The 16494-nt window shown below is 46.8% G+C and overlaps 1 protein-coding gene across 2 annotated transcripts in view; it reads left to right on the top strand.

Annotated features, from left to right (window-relative positions):
- RAD54L2 (RAD54 like 2) overlaps positions 1 to 16494 on the top strand; it is an 87030-nt gene that overhangs the window by 58589 nt on the left and 11947 nt on the right. For both annotated transcript variants that reach the window (XM_075831954.1, XM_075831953.1), the window contains 6 exons: positions 6602 to 6856; positions 11895 to 12066; positions 12473 to 12624; positions 12718 to 12843; positions 12952 to 13187; positions 13283 to 13465. In XM_075831954.1, coding sequence (XP_075688069.1) covers positions 6661 to 6856; positions 11895 to 12066; positions 12473 to 12624; positions 12718 to 12843; positions 12952 to 13187; positions 13283 to 13465 — 1065 coding nt within the window. In that variant the 5' untranslated portion in view covers positions 6602 to 6660. The remainder of the gene's footprint in view (positions 1 to 6601; positions 6857 to 11894; positions 12067 to 12472; positions 12625 to 12717; positions 12844 to 12951; positions 13188 to 13282; positions 13466 to 16494) is intronic.

The following is a 16494-nucleotide window of genomic DNA, read 5'->3' as shown; positions in this document are numbered from 1 at the left end:
GTGGATGATGGATCGGTGTGTCTGAGCCTGGCTATATAGTGGATGATGGATCGGTGTGTATGTGACCATGGATCTATAGTGGATGATGGATCGGTGTGTATGTGATCTGGGATCTATAGTGGATGATGATGGATCGGTGTGTATGTGACCCTGGATCTATAGTGGATGATGGATCGGTGTGTATGTGATCCGGGATCTATAGTGGATGATGATGGATCGGTGTGTATGTGACCCTGGATCTATAGTGGATGATGATGGATCGGTGTGTATGTGGCCCTGGATCTATAGTGGATGATGATGGATCGGTGTGTATGTGACCCTGGATCTATAGTGGATGATGATGGATAGGTGTGTATGTGACCCTGGATCTATAGTGGATGATGGATCGTGTGTATGTGACCCTGGATCTATAGTAGATGATTATGGATCGGTGTGTATGTGGCCCTGGATCTATAGTGGATGATGATGGATCGGTGTGTATGTGGCCCTGGATCTATAGTGGATGATGATGGATCGGTGTGTATGTGACCCTGGATCTATAGTGGATGATGGATCGGTGTGTATTTGACCCGGGATCTATAGTGGATGATGATGGATCGGTGTGTATGTGACCCTGGATCTATAGTGGATGATGATGGATCAGTGTGTATGTGACCCTGGATCTATGGTGGATCGGTGTGTATGTTACCCTTGATCTTTAGTGGATGGTGGATCGGTGTGTATGTGAGCCTGGATCTATAGTTTATGATGGATCGGTGTGTATATGGCCCTGGATATATAGTGGATGATGGATCGGTGTGTATGTGGCCCTGGATCTATAGTGGATGATGATGGATCGGTGTGTATGTGACCCTGGATCTATAGTGGATGGTGGATCAGTGTGTATGTGACCCGGGATCTATAGTGGATGATGATGGATCGGTGTGTATGTGACCCGGGATCTATAGTTGATGATGATGGATCGGTGTGTATGTGACCCTGGATCTATAGTGGATGATGGATCGGTGTGTATTTGACCTGGGATCTATAGTGGATGATGGATCGGTGTGTGTATGTGACCTGGGATCTATAGTGGATGATGATGGATCGGTGTGTATGTGACCCTGGATCTATAGTGGATGATGATGGATCAGTGTGTATGTGACCCTGGATCTATAGTGGATGGTGGATCGGTGTGTATGTTACCCTTGATCTTTAGTGGATGGTGGATCGGTGTGTATGTGAGCCTGGGTCTATAGTGGATGATGGATTGGTGTGTATGTGGCCCTGGATATATAGTGGATGATGGATCGGTGTGTATGTGACCCTGGATCTATAGTGGATGGTGGATCGGTGTGTATGTGACCCTGGATCTATAGTGGATGATGAGGGATCGGTGTGTATGTGACCCCGGATGTATGGTGGATCGGTGTGTATGTGGCCCCGGATGTATAGTGGATGATGGATCGGTGTGTATCTGAACCTGGATCTATAGTGGATGGTGGATCGGTGTGTATGTGACCCTGGATCTATAGTGGATGGTGGATCAGTGTGTATGTGACCCTGGATCTATAGTGGATGATGGATCGGTGTGTATGTGACCCGGGATCTATAGTGGATGATGATGGATCGGTGTGTATGTGACCCGGGATCTATAGTGGATGATGGATCGGTGTGTATTTGACCCGGGATCTATAGTGGATGATGGATCGGTGTGTGTATGTGACCTGGGATCTATAGTGGATGATGATGGATCGGTGTGTATGTGACCCTGGATCTATAGTGGATGATGATGGATCAGTGTGTATGTGACCCTGGATCTATAGTGGATGATGATGGATCAGTGTGTATGTGACCCTGGATCTATGGTGGATCGGTGTGTATGTTACCCTTGATCTTTAGTGGATGGTGGATCGGTGTGTATGTCAGCCTGGGTATATAGTGGATGATGGATCGGTGTGTATGTGGCCCAGGATATATAGTGGATGATGGATCGGTGTGTATGTGGCCCTGGATCTATAGTGGATGATGATGGATCGGTGTGTATGTGACCCTGGATCTATAGTGGATGATGGATCGGTGTGTATGTGACCCTGGATCTATAGTGGATGGTGGATCGGTGTGTATGTGACCCTGGATCTATAGTGGATGGTGGATCGGTGTGTGTATGTGACCCGGGATCTATAGTGGATGATGATGGATCGGTGTGTATGTGGCCCTGGATCTATAGTGGATGATGATGGATCGGTGTGTATGTGACCCTGGATCTATAGTGGATGGTGGATCGGTGTGTATGTGACCCTGGATCTATGGTGGATCGGTGTGTATGTGACCCTGGATCTATAGTGGATGGTGGATCGGTGTGTATGTGACCCTGGATCTATAGTGGATGGTGGATCGGTGTGTATGTGGCCCTGGATCTATAGTGGATGATGATGGATCGGTGAGTCCAGAACATTTAATAATCCAGCATCTCCAGGCTTTATCGTCTCTTCTCACTGCGCCAGGACGGACATCGTGCTCTTCTCTAGGTGACTGGTTGAATTTTCGGCTAAACTTCACCTACGGTGCTGAGTTAGCTGTTGCAGTGAATGCAAGCTGCTGCTCTATGTTATCAGCCTCACTTCCCGGGTATAAACGGTGAGTCTCGTCCTCAGAGACATGTAACGCGCATAGACACTGGAAGGATATTGCGATTGTAGTAATAGAGAGACAATGGCGGCTCCTTCAGGGACGCTGTCAGGTCACATGATGAGGATCCGATCATTACCAATAATTACCTGAAGCAATTACCTCGCGAAAGAGGCGCACCCTGGAAATGCTTCCCCCAGTCCCTGTGTCCCCATGTGCAGATTCACCCGGTAATTCTAGCATGTTAGAGAGGCTATATGGAGATGAAATGCTGCAAATGCTTTAAATTTTTCACCATTTCAACATCTCTGTTTTCTTTCAGTGAATAGGAACATTATAAAAAAAAATTCATCCAGGGGGTTTTATAAACCCAGGTGCTGACTTAATATTTCTCACACCGGAGGGTTTGTTACAATTGAATACAACCTAGGCAATGTTCTGTGGGCTAAACCGTTTCATGTTAATATGCAGACAGGCTGCTGATTTTCCGAGGAGTGTCTAAACTGATACATTTTTACAAACCCTGTGAGAAGCATCAGGTCAGGACATGGCTCCTGAATGTAAACTTTTTACTTTTTCTATTCTGATTGCAAATCGAGGTAAATGGTGAGAAATCGAAACACAAAGTGTATTAGGAAGTTGCAAAAATTTTTATGGTGATGGTGGCGGCAGCAATCATGAGGATGGTGTCGATGATGATGATGAGGATGATGGTGGTGGCTATGATGATGATGGTGGCGATGATGATGATGATGATGGCGGCGATGATGATGATGGCGGCGGCGATGATAGTGGTGGCTATGATGGTGGCGGCAGCTATGATGATGGTGGTGGTGGCTATGATGATGATGTTGGCGATGATGATGGTGGTGGCTATGATGATGGTGGTGGTGGCGGCAGCTATGATGGTGGTGGTGGCGATGATGATGATGATGATGATGATGATGATGATGATGGCGATGATGATGATGATGATGGTGGCGATGATGATGATGATGGTGGCGATGATGATGATGGTGGCGATGATGATGATGGTGGCGATGATGATGATGGTGGCGATGATGATGATGGTGGCGATGATGATGGTGGCGATGATGATGGTGGCGATGATGATGATGGTGGCGATGATGATGGTGGCGATGATGATGATGGTGGCGATGATGATGATGGTGGCGATGATGATGATGGTGGCGATGATGATGATGGTGGCGATGATGATGATGGTGGCGATGATGATGATGGTGGCGATGATGATGATGGTGGCGATGATGATGATGGTGGCGATGATGATGATGGTGGCTATGATGATGATGATGATCGCTATGATGATGATGATGATGGTCGCTATGATGATGATGGTGGTGGCTATGATGATGCTGATGATGATGATGGTGGTGGCGATGATGATGGTGGTGGCGGCGATGATGATGATGATGATGATGGTGGTGGCGATGATGATGATGGTGGCGATGATGATGATGGTGGTGGCGATGATGATGGTGGTGGCTATGATGATGATGGTGGTGGCTATGATGATGATGGTGGTGGCGATGATGGTGGTGGCTATGATGATGATGATGGTGGTGGCTATGATGATGATGATGGTGGCTATGATGATGATGGTGGCTATGATGATGATGGTGGCTATGATGATGGTGGTGGCTATGATGGTGGTGGTGGTGGTGGCTATGATGGTGGTGGTGGCTATGATGATGGTGGTGGTGGCTATGATGATGGTGGTGGTGGCGATGATGGTGGTGGTGGCTATGATGGTGGTGGTGGCTATGATGATGGTGGTGGTGGCTATGATGATGGTGGTGGTGGCTATGATGATGGTGGTGGTGGCTATGATGATGGTGGTGGTGGCTATGATGATGGTGGTGGTGGCTATGATGATGATGGTGGTTGCTATGATGATGATGATGGTGGCTATGATGATGGTGGTGGCTATGATGATGGTGGTGGCGATGATGATGATGGCTATGATGATGGTCGCTATGATGATGATGGTCGCTATGATGATGATGATGATGGTGGCTATGATGATGATGATGGTGGTGGCTATGATGATGGTGGTGGCGATGATGATGATGACGATGATGGTGGTGGCTATGATGATGGTGGTGGCTATGATGATGATGATGGCGATGATTATGGTGGTGGCGATGATGGTGGTGGTGGCTATGATGGTGGTGGTGGCTATGATGGCGATGATGATGATGATGGTGGTGGCGGCGATGATGGTGGTGGTGGCGGCTATGATGGTGGTGGTGGCGGCTATGATGATGATGATGATGATGGTGGCGATGATGATGATGATGGTGGTGGCGATGATGATGATGATGATGGTGGTGGCGATGATGATGATGGTGGTGGCGATGATGATGGTAGTGGCTATGATGATGATGATGATGATGGTGGTGGCTATGATGATGATGATGATGGTGGTGGCTATGATGATGATGATGATGGTGGTGGCTATGATGATGATGGTGGTGGTGGTGGCGATGATGATGATGATGATGATGGTGGCTATGTTGATGATGGTGGTGGCTATGTTGATGGTGGGGGTGGTGGTGGCTATGATGATGGTGGTGGTGGTGGTGGCTATGATGGTGGTGGCTATGATGGTGGTGGCGATGATGATGATGGCGATGATGATGGTGGTGGCGATGATGATGGTGGTGGCGATGATGATGGTGGTGGCGATGATGATGATGATGATGATGATGGTGGCTATGATGATGGTGGTGGTGGTTATGATGATGATGATGATGGTGGTGGCTATGATGATGATGGTTGTGGCTATGATGATGATGGTTGTGGCTATGATGATGATGGTGGTGACTATGATGATGATGGTGGTGGTGGCTATGATGATGATGGTGGTGGCTATGTTGATGGTGGGGGTGGTGGTGGCTATGATGATGGTGGTGGTGGCTATGATGGTGGTGGCGATGATGATGATGATGATGGTGGTGGCTATGATGGTGGCTATGATGATGATGGTGGCTATGATGATGATGGTGGCTATGATGATGATGGTGGCTATGATGATGATGATGGTGGCTATGATGATGATGGTGGCTATGATGATGGTGGTGGTGGCTATGATGATGATGGTGGTGGCTATGATGATGATGGTTGTGGCTATGATGATGATGATGATGATGGTGGTGGCTATGATGATGATGGTGGCTATGATGATGATGGTGGTGGCTATGATGATGATGATGGTGGTGGTGGTGGCTATGATGATGATGGTCGTGGTGGTGGCTATGATGATGATGATGATGATGGTGGTGGCGGTGATGGTGGTGGTGGTGGCTATGATGATGGTGGTGGTGGTGGCTATGATGGTGATGGTGGTGGTGGCTATGATGATGATGATGGTGGTGGCGGCTATGATGATGATGATGATGGTGGTGGTGGCTATGATCATGATGATGATGATGGTGGTGGCTATGATGATGGTGGCTATGATGATGATGGCGATGGTGGTGGTGGCTATGATGATGATGGTGGTGGCTATGATGATGATGGTGGTGGCTATGATGATGATGGTGGTGGCTATGATGATGATGATGGTGGCTATGATGATGATGATGGTGGCTATGATGATGATGGTGGCTATGATGATGATGGTGGCTATGATGATGATGGTGGTGGCTATGATGATGATGGTGGTGGCTATGATGATGATGATGGTGGCTATGATGATGGTGGTGGTGGCTATGATGATGGTGGTGGTGGCTATGATGATGATGATGGTGGTGGCTATGATGATGATGATGACGACGATGGTGGTGGTGGTGGCTATGATGATGATGATGATGATGGTGGTGGCTATGATGATGATGATGGTGGTGGTGGCTATGATGATGGTGGTGGTGGCTATGATGATGATGATGGTGGTGGTGTTGGCGGCTATGATGATGATGATGGTGTTGGCAGCTATGATGATGATGATGGTGTTCGTTTCCTTCCACAGCTCCCCATCTGTCAGAGCAGAATGCGCAGGTAACGTGTTGCTCTCTGGACTGATTTGCAATGTCTGACGCGTCCAAAACGCCAAGTGAGCCAGATCTGGACCCACAGGAGGAGGAGGAGGAGGAGGATGATGATGAGGAGGAGGAAGAAGAAGAAGAGGATGATGATGATGCAGAAGACGAGGAAGCAGACGAAGAGGATGGATTGGACGATGAGAATGATGGGGATGATGAAGATGATGCACAGGATAAGACTGGTGAGTGTCGGGGTGAACGCTGTCAGACGGGTGTGTTCAGTAAATGACTGCGGGTGGGGGGTTTATTTCGTTCTTGGAGAAATCTATTCTTGGAATATCAGGAAGTTTTATTTCAAGCACTTCCCCAATATGTATCTATTAATTTATTTTGGTTTTACGAATTCTTTGAATGAATTATCGCGGTGCTGAAAGCAGCACAGAGTATTTCAGGTGAAGACTGTACAGATTTTGTGGAAGGTAACATAGTGGAGGGGAGCAGGGGCCCCAGCAGCACAGAGGATTTCTTTATATCTGCTGCCTGTTGACATGCAGTATTTTTGATGAACACTTTCTTTGTGTCTGATGCTTTACACTGCAGTACAACTTGTTTCCACTATTCTGGGTTATGAAGGTTCTTATAATTTAATTGTGCTTCCATTTTGTATATTTGGGAACATTAATATTCTTGGGGTCTGTAAGTGACTCCTTTGTACATGTGATTGTGTTCTACTTTACATTTTCCCATCTGCAGACAGTCTACACCTATAGGACAGGTGCAGACAATCTACTGCTCCCTGTTATCAGCCGTTTCAGGCCGGGGAGAGGTATTGATTGTGTTGCTCCTCCCCCATGATCCCTACTTTATATCACATCTCCAGTGCTGAGATCCTCAAGAGACATTTACATCCTTGTCACATCCATCCACATGTAGCAGAGCTGAGTTTGTCCTTATACATTTTGATGTGGAAATAGGTGCGGTTTTTAATGCTGCAAATTTTTTGTGCGTTTTCGTATAAACTTGTCAAATACAATTCTGAAGCGGAAACGCAAAATAAATTGACACGCTGCGGATTCTGAATTGCGCACCCACGGAAAATTCCACCTCGTGTAGACGAGATTTCTCGTATCACATTGACTTTCATGGTCCTGTATTGCGCTGCGGATTTGTCACGGTAAATCCACGTGGCGAATCTGCACGTAATCCTCGTCGTGTGCACGGGGCCTCATGCCGCGCCCTCCGGGGATTAATTTGCGGCTTCTTAGCTTTGATTCCCCCGTATCTTGGCCATACCTCTTGTAGGTGCCGCGGGGGTTTCCTGGGTCGTCCAATTAATGGGGGGGGGGGACATTCTGCGCTGTTGTGTCGTATAAACCGAATCTACATATAGGAGATTGCTGCTGATGCTGGAAATCCTCAGTTTGTTGCGTGGGCCGTGCTGGTGCTTGTAGTGCCCCAGAAGTCTCAGTACCACAGATAAGAGGTTTAGGCTGTGATCGGGTGTCCGCTCTGCGCTCTCTGGTACTCGGGCAGATTTGCTGGAAATTATATCATGTCGTGGCCGGCAGATAAACCTGATTACATAAGGGGCAAAATAAGATTCATGTAGAGGAATATTCAGCCGTATTATCACTGTTATATTCCAGAACATTCTCGGGAGACCCAGCCCCCACCCTGTAATATAAACGCCGGGTGACATCTACGGGCAACAAATAAAAGGCAGCAAGAGAAATCCTGCTGGGAAAGAAGGTGTCAGGGTGTCAGGCAGACTGAGCTGAAAACCCATCCTTGTTTTATGTGCTTCATATTCAGTGAAAGATTCCCACTAAATATGTTCATCTGAGTGTGTCCCACGCTTACCCCGAAGAGGCACAGAAGGAGGTGACCCAGGCCCAGGATCCAGCAAAACTAAGAGACCCTGAACCATCGAATAACACCATAACATTCTGCTGCCTGCAGCCACCACTAGGGGGAGCTCACTACATACAGATATATACAGCTCCCATAGAGTTACATGATAACATTCTGCTGTCTGCAGCCACCACTAGGGGGAGCTCACTACATACAGATATATACAGCTCCCATAGAGTTACATGATAAAATGCTGCTGCCTGCAGCCACCACTAGAGGGATCTCACTACTAACATATATGTACAGCTCCCATAGAGTTACATGATAACATTCTGCTGCCTGCAGCCACCACTAGGGGGAGCTCTCTACATACATATATATACAGCTCCCATAGAGTTACATGATAACATTCTGCTGCCTGCAGCCACAACTAGAGGGAGCTCACTACATACAGATATATACAGCTCCCATAGAGTTACATGATAACATTCTGCTGCCTGCAGCCCCCACTAGGGGGAGCTCACTACATACAGATATATACAGCTCCCATAGAGGTACATGATAGCATTCTGCTGCCTGCAGCCACCACTAGGGGGAGCTCACTATATACAGATATATACAGCTTCCATAGAGTTACATGATATCTGCTGCCTGCAGTCACCACTAGGGGGAGCTCACTACATACAGATATATACAGCTCCCATAGAGTTACATGATAACATTCTGCTGCCTGCAGCCACCACTAGAGGGAGCTCACTACATACAGATATATACAGCTCCCATAGAGTTACATGATAATATTCTGCTGTCTGCAGCCACCACCAGGGGGAGCTCACTACATACAGATATATACAGCTCCTATAGAGTTACATGATAACATTCTGCTGCCTGCAGCCACCACTAGGGGAGCTCACTACATACAGATATATACAGCTCCCATAGAGGTACATGATAGAATTCTGCTGCCTGCAGCCACCACTAGGGGGAGATCACTACATACAGATATATACAGCTCCCATAGAGTTACATAATAATATCTGCTGTCTGCAGCCACCACTAGGGGGAGCTCACTACATACAGATATATACAGCTCCAATAGAGGTACATGATAGCATTCTGCTGCCTGCAGCCACCACTTGGGGGAGCTCACTACATACAGATATATACAGCTCCCATAGAGTTACATGATAACATTCTGCTACCTGCAGCCACCACTAGGGGGAGCTCACTACATACTGATATATACAGCTCCCATAGAGGTACATGATAGCATTCTGCTGCCTGCAGCCACCACTAGGGGGAGATCACTACATACAGATATATACAGCTCCCATAGAGTTACATGATAATATCTGCTGTCTGCAGCCACCACTAGGGGGAGCTCACTACATACAGATATATACAGCTCCAATAGAGGTACATGATAGCATTCTGCTGCCTGCAGCCACCACTTGGGGGAGCTCACTACATACAGATATATACAGCTCCCATAGAGTTACATGATAACATTCTGCTACCTGCAGCCACCACTAGGGGGAGCTCACTACATACTGATATATACAGCTCCCATAGAGTTACATGATAATATCTGCTGTCTGCAGCCACCACTTGGGGGAGCTCACTACATACAGATATATACAGCTCCCATAGAGTTACATGATATCTGCTGTCTGCAGCCACCACTAGGGGGAGCTCACTACATACAGATATATACAGCTCCCATAGAGTTACATGATAACATTCTGCTGCCTGCAGCCACTACTAGAGGGAGCTCACTACATACAGATATATACAGCTCCCATAGAGATACATGATAACATTCTGCTACCTGCAGTCACCACTAGGGGGAGCTCACTATATACAGATATATACAGCTCCCATAGAGGTACATGATAGCATTCTGCTGCCTGCAGCCACCACTAGGGGGAGCTCACTATATACAGATATATACAGCTTCCATAGAGTTACATGATATCTGCTGCCTGCAGTCACCACTAGGGGGAGCTCACTACATACAGATATATACAGCTCCCATAGAGTTACATGATAACATTCTGCTGCCTGCAGCCACCACTAGAGGGAGCTCACTACATACAGATATATACAGCTCCCATAGAGTTACATGATAATATTCTGCTGTCTGCAGCCACCACCAGGGGGAGCTCACTACATACAGATATATACAGCTCCTATAGAGTTACATGATAACATTCTGCTGCCTGCAGCCACCACTAGGGGAGCTCACTACATACAGATATATACAGCTCCCATAGAGTTACATGATAACATTCTGCTGCCTGCAGTCACCACTAGGGGGAGCTCACTACATACAGATATATACAGCTCCCATAGAGTTACATGATAATATCTGCTGTCTGCAGCCACCACTAGGGGGAGCTCACTACATACAGATATATACAGCTCCAATAGAGGTACATGATAGCATTCTGCTGCCTGCAGCCACCACTTGGGGGAGCTCACTACATACAGATATATACAGCTCCCATAGAGGTACATGATAGCATTCTGCTGCCTGCAGCCACCACTAGGGGGAGATCACTACATACAGATATATACAGCTCCAATAGAGGTACATGATAGCATTCTGCTGCCTGCAGCCACCACTTGGGGGAGCTCACTACATACAGATATATACAGCTCCCATAGAGTTACATGATAACATTCTGCTACCTGCAGCCACCACTAGGGGGAGCTCACTACATACTGATATATACAGCTGCCATAGAGGTACATGATAGCATTCTGCTGCCTGCAGCCACCACTAGGGGGCGTTCGCTACATAAAGATATACAGCTCTCATTGAACTCAATCATTTGTCTTTAGTGAACTCCTCTGCTCCCCCTAGTGGTGGCTATCATCCAGCGAATAAAAGGGGAAAAAAAAGCAGGGACTGCCGGCCGCCACCAGTAGTTTAAATACAGGGATCACAAAAAATATTTATTCAACGTACAACACGTTTTGAAGTTGTTCTGAGGTTTTAACCTGATGACGAGATCAGAACAACTTCAAAACGTGTTGTACGTTGAATAAATATTTTTTGTGATCCCTGTATTTAAACTACTGGTGGCGGCCGGCAGTCCCTGCTTTTTTTCGCTGGATAATCTCTTTTGCTCTCGAATACGATGTCTGCAGGTGGAGCATCAACCACGGTGATTGGAGGACCGGCGGCTGCTCCCTCTGCTTAGAGGATTCTTGTTATCCGATGTTTATACGTGTTACACTGTGGGGCGCTTTCCCTTTGATTTGCCTAGTGGCGGCTATGCAGGGGGTTTGGCGCTTTGTATCTCTTGGCTGTAATTGCTCAGGGGTTTGCAGCCCCGGTATATTCTGCAGGGGGCACAGTTACATGGATCCTCTCCCCGTGGTCTCTCGTCTTCACTTATGAATGTCTGTTCTTTCTTCTTTCAGAAAAGTCTGAGAGCGCCGAAGTTGGTGCAGAAAACTCTGAGCGCAGCGCCGGAGCGGAGGACGAATGGAAATGCTCATCTACCTCAGGGCAGAGCGGAAAAGAGGAGACGACTTCTGAGGAGGCCAATCAGACGCACTCACTGAAGACCGCCAACTTCAGGAGGAACATCAGGTGCGGCTGCGCAGGGGCTGTCTGGTGTCAGAGCGCCGGGTCCGCTGCATTTATTTCCTTGTTCATCCTCCAGTCTTGTCAGTTTCTGGATGATTGGGAAGTCGTGTGCCGGATTACTGGGTGCAGGCCGTAAGCTGTTATTCCGTGTCATGTGCCCAGTTCACCCCTGTATTTTCTGGCCCATTCGCCCGGCGCCCTGAAGTGACATGTGGGTCTCGGATTGTTCGTGATTGAGTTTTATGGCCGTGCTCCTAATCCTGTGCCTGGTAGAATATGACGGTGTGTGGAGGGGGTCACGGTGCAGCGTCCGGTTATATCAGTGCTGCGATATTGGGGAGGTTGTACCGCGCTCCCGCTCCTGTGTGTAACGTGCTGTGATTAATGCCGTTGTCTCTTTGTGCCGCAGGAAGCTGCTCCGCGAGGATCAGTTGGAAGCCGTGACCAAGACCGCGCAACAGGAGGAGCTGGAAAGACGTAAACGTCTGGAACAGCAGAGGAAGGATTATCCCCTACCCCTGATCCCCACCCTGCCCGCTCTCCCTCTAGACTTCCTCAATGGTACGGGCATCAGATAACGCGCTTATATGGGGCTGGGAAGGAGCGGGTAAAGCTGCCCTGCAGCAGCTGAGTGATATGTCATGTGCTTTACAGAAGAGCTGGAGCTCAGGACGGCGGATGTGGCACAACTTGTGGGGAACCAGGAGATTATCTGCCTGGACAGCAGCAGTGGGGACAGCGACGACGAGTCACAGAGGACGGTCCTGTGTGCCAAGGACGGTAAGAACATGAGGGAGATTGGAATTGATCATTACACACTGGGGATTCTAACTCTCATCATCACTCTTATACCTGCCATCATCCCTCTCTTCCCATATCCCGTTACAGAGGTGATTGAGCTGAGCTCGGGGGAGGAGGAGTCGCTGCAGATTGTGGACAGCGGAGATTCCACTAATGAAGGCGATGACGTTGATCTCGGCGGTGAGAACGCCGGCTCCCACGTCAACGATGCTGTAAACCTGCCAGACGCCTTCGGACAGGTCCTTGTCAATATTAACCACCCGCCCAACGAAAAGGACATTTTCTTGTCCCCACAATTGGCCCGAGCTGTGAAACCACATCAGGTGGGTGATCGATGGTCTCACGTCCGCGCCTGATCCCCCCCCCCCCTCCTGCTCATCCATGTAACGCCCCCCCTCCTGCTGTTCTCTCTTTTCAGATTGGGGGCATCCGCTTCCTATATGACAATCTCGTGGAGTCTCTGGAGAGGTTTCCCAGCAGCAGTGGCTTTGGCTGTATCCTGGCGCACAGCATGGGTTTGGGCAAGACCCTTCAGGTCATCTCATTCCTGGACGTTCTATTCCAGCACACGCCGGCCAAGAATGTGCTTGCGATTGTACCGGTAAGAATTTGTCATCATCGGGGGGTTGTGGTGGTGCAGACCAGTGGACCGTACAATATAGGATTAATCCTGCCTTTAATAAGTGGAGTCACTGTGTACATATAATACATTACTTATCCTGTATTATACTCCAGAGCTGCACTCACTATTCTGCTGGTGGAGTCACTGTGTACATACATTACTTATCCTGTACTGATCCTGAGATACATCCTGTATTATACTCCAGAGCTGCACTCACTATTCTGCTGGTGGAGTCACTGTGTACATACATTACATTACTTATCCTGTACTGATCCTGAGTTATATCCTGTATTATACTCCAGAGCTGTACTCACTATTCTGCTGGTGGAGTCACTGTGTACATATATTACTTATCCTGTACTGATTCTGAATTATATCCTGTATTATACTCCAGAGCTGCACTCACTATTCTGCTGGTGGAGTCACTGTGTACATACATTACATTACTTATCCTGTACTGATCCTGAGTTATATCCTGTATTATACTCCAGAGCTGCTCTCACTATTCTGCTGGTGGAGTCACTGTGTACATACATTACATTACTTATCCTGTACTGATCCTGAGTTACATCCTGTATTATACTCCAGAGCTGCACTCACTATTCTGCTGGTGGAGTCACTGTGTACATACATTACACTACTTACCCTGTACTGATCCTGAGTTATATCCTGTATTATACTCCAGAGCTGCACTCACTATTCTGCTGGTGGAGTCACTGTGTACATACATTACATTACTTATCCTGTACTGATCCTGAGTTACATCCTGTATTATACTCCAGAGCTGCACTCACTATTCTGCTGGTGGGGTCACTGTGTACATACATTACATTACTTATCCTGCACTGATCCTGAGTTATATCCTGTATTATACTCCAGAGCTGCACTCACTAGTCTGCTGGTGGGGTCACTGTGTACATACATTACATTACTTATCCTGTACTGATCCTGAGTTACATCCTGTATTATACTCCAGAGCTGCACTCACTATTCTGCTGGTGGAGTCACTGTGTACATACATTACATTACTTATCCTGTACTGATCCTGAGTTATATCCTGTATTATACTCCAGAGCTGCACTCACTATTCTGCTGGCGGAGACACTGTGTACATACATTACATTACTTATCCTGTATTATACTCCAGAGCTGCGCTCACTATTCTGCTGGTGGAGTCACTGTGTACATACATTACTTATCCTGTACTGATCCTGAGTTACATCCTGTATTATACTCCAGAGCTGCACTCACTATTCTGCTGGTGGGGTCACTGTGTACATACATTACATTACTTATCCTGTACTGATCCTGAGTTACATCCTGTATTATACTCCAGAGCTGCACTCACTATTCTGCTGGTGGAGTCACTGTGTACATACATTACTTATCCTGTGCTGATCCTGAGTTACATCCTGTATTATACTCCAGAGCTGCACTCACTATTCTGCTGGTGGAGTCACTGTGTACATACATTACATTACTTATCCTGTACTGATCCTGAGGTACATCCTGTATTATACTCCAGAGCTGCACTCACTATTCTGCTGGTGGAGTCACTGTGTACATACATTACATTACTTATCCTGTGCTGATCCTGAGTTACATCCTGTATTATACTCCAGAGCTGCACTCACTATTCTGCTGGTGGAGTCACTGTGTACATACATTACATTACTTATCCTGTACTGATCCTGAGTTACATCCTGTATTATACTCCAGAGCTGCACTCACTATTCTGCTGGTGGGGTCACTGTGTACATACATTACATTACTTATCCTGTACTGATCCTGAGTTATATCCTGTATTATACTCCAGAGCTGCACTCACTATTCTGCTGGTAGAGTCACTGTGTACATACATTACATTACTTATCCTGTACTGATCCTGAGTTATATCCTGTATTATACTCCAGAGCTGCACTCACTATTCTGCTGGTGGGGTCACTGTGTACATACATTACATTACTTATCCTGTACTGATCCTGAGTTATATCCTGTATTATACTCCAGAGCTGCACTCACTATTCTGCTGGTGGGGTCACTGTGTACATACATTACATTACTTATCCTGTACTGATCCTGAGTTATATCCTGTATTATACTCCAGAGCTGCACTCACTATTCTGCTGGTGGAGTCACTGTGTACATACATTACATTACTTATCCTGTACTGATCCTGAGTTACATCCTGTATTATACTCCACAGCTACACTCACTATTCTGCTGGTGTAGTCACTGTGTACATACATTACATTACTTATCCTGTACTGATCCTGAGTTACATCCTGTATTATACTCCAGAGCTGTACTCACTATTCTGCTGGTGGAGTCACTGTGTACATACATTACATTACTTATCCTGTACTGATCCTGAGTAACATCCTGTATTATACTCCAGAGCTACACTCACTATTCTGCTGGTGTAGTCACTGTGTACATACATGACATTACTTATCCTGTACTGATCCTGAGTTATATCCTGTATTATACTCCAGAGCTGCACTCACTATTCTGCTGGTGGAGTCACTGTGTACATACATTACATTACTTATCCTGTACTGATCCTGAGTTACATCCTGTATTATACTCCAGAGCTGTACTCACTATTCTGCTGGTGTAGTCACTGTGTATATACATTACATATCCTGTACTGATCCTGAGTTACATCCTGTATTATACTCCAGAGCTGCACTCACTATTCTGCTGGTGGAGTCACTGTGTACATACATGACATTACTTTTCTTACTGCATTCTGGGTAGTGGGGTCTTTATTCCAGTCTCTGTACGTTCATCTGATGTAGGAAAAACTAACTTCATATCTGCTTTTTAGGATTTCAGCTCAGTTGTTAGACGGTTGTTTGTTTAATATCTTACCGACTGTTTCCTGTAGCAACCAGCAGAATATTGAGTGCAGCTCTGGAGTATAATACGCTCGTGTATTTACAAAGGGACAATACGTTTGTTTGTAGGTTAATTCTATATGTGATCTGCTGTTCAAAGGAGAACTT

Source organism: Rhinoderma darwinii, chromosome 7 (genome assembly GCF_050947455.1).
Source record: "Rhinoderma darwinii isolate aRhiDar2 chromosome 7, aRhiDar2.hap1, whole genome shotgun sequence".
NCBI classification, from domain to species: Eukaryota; Metazoa; Chordata; class Amphibia; order Anura; family Rhinodermatidae; genus Rhinoderma; species Rhinoderma darwinii.
Note: the sequence above shows the minus strand (reverse complement) of the source record. Positions and strands in the feature narration are given on the sequence as shown.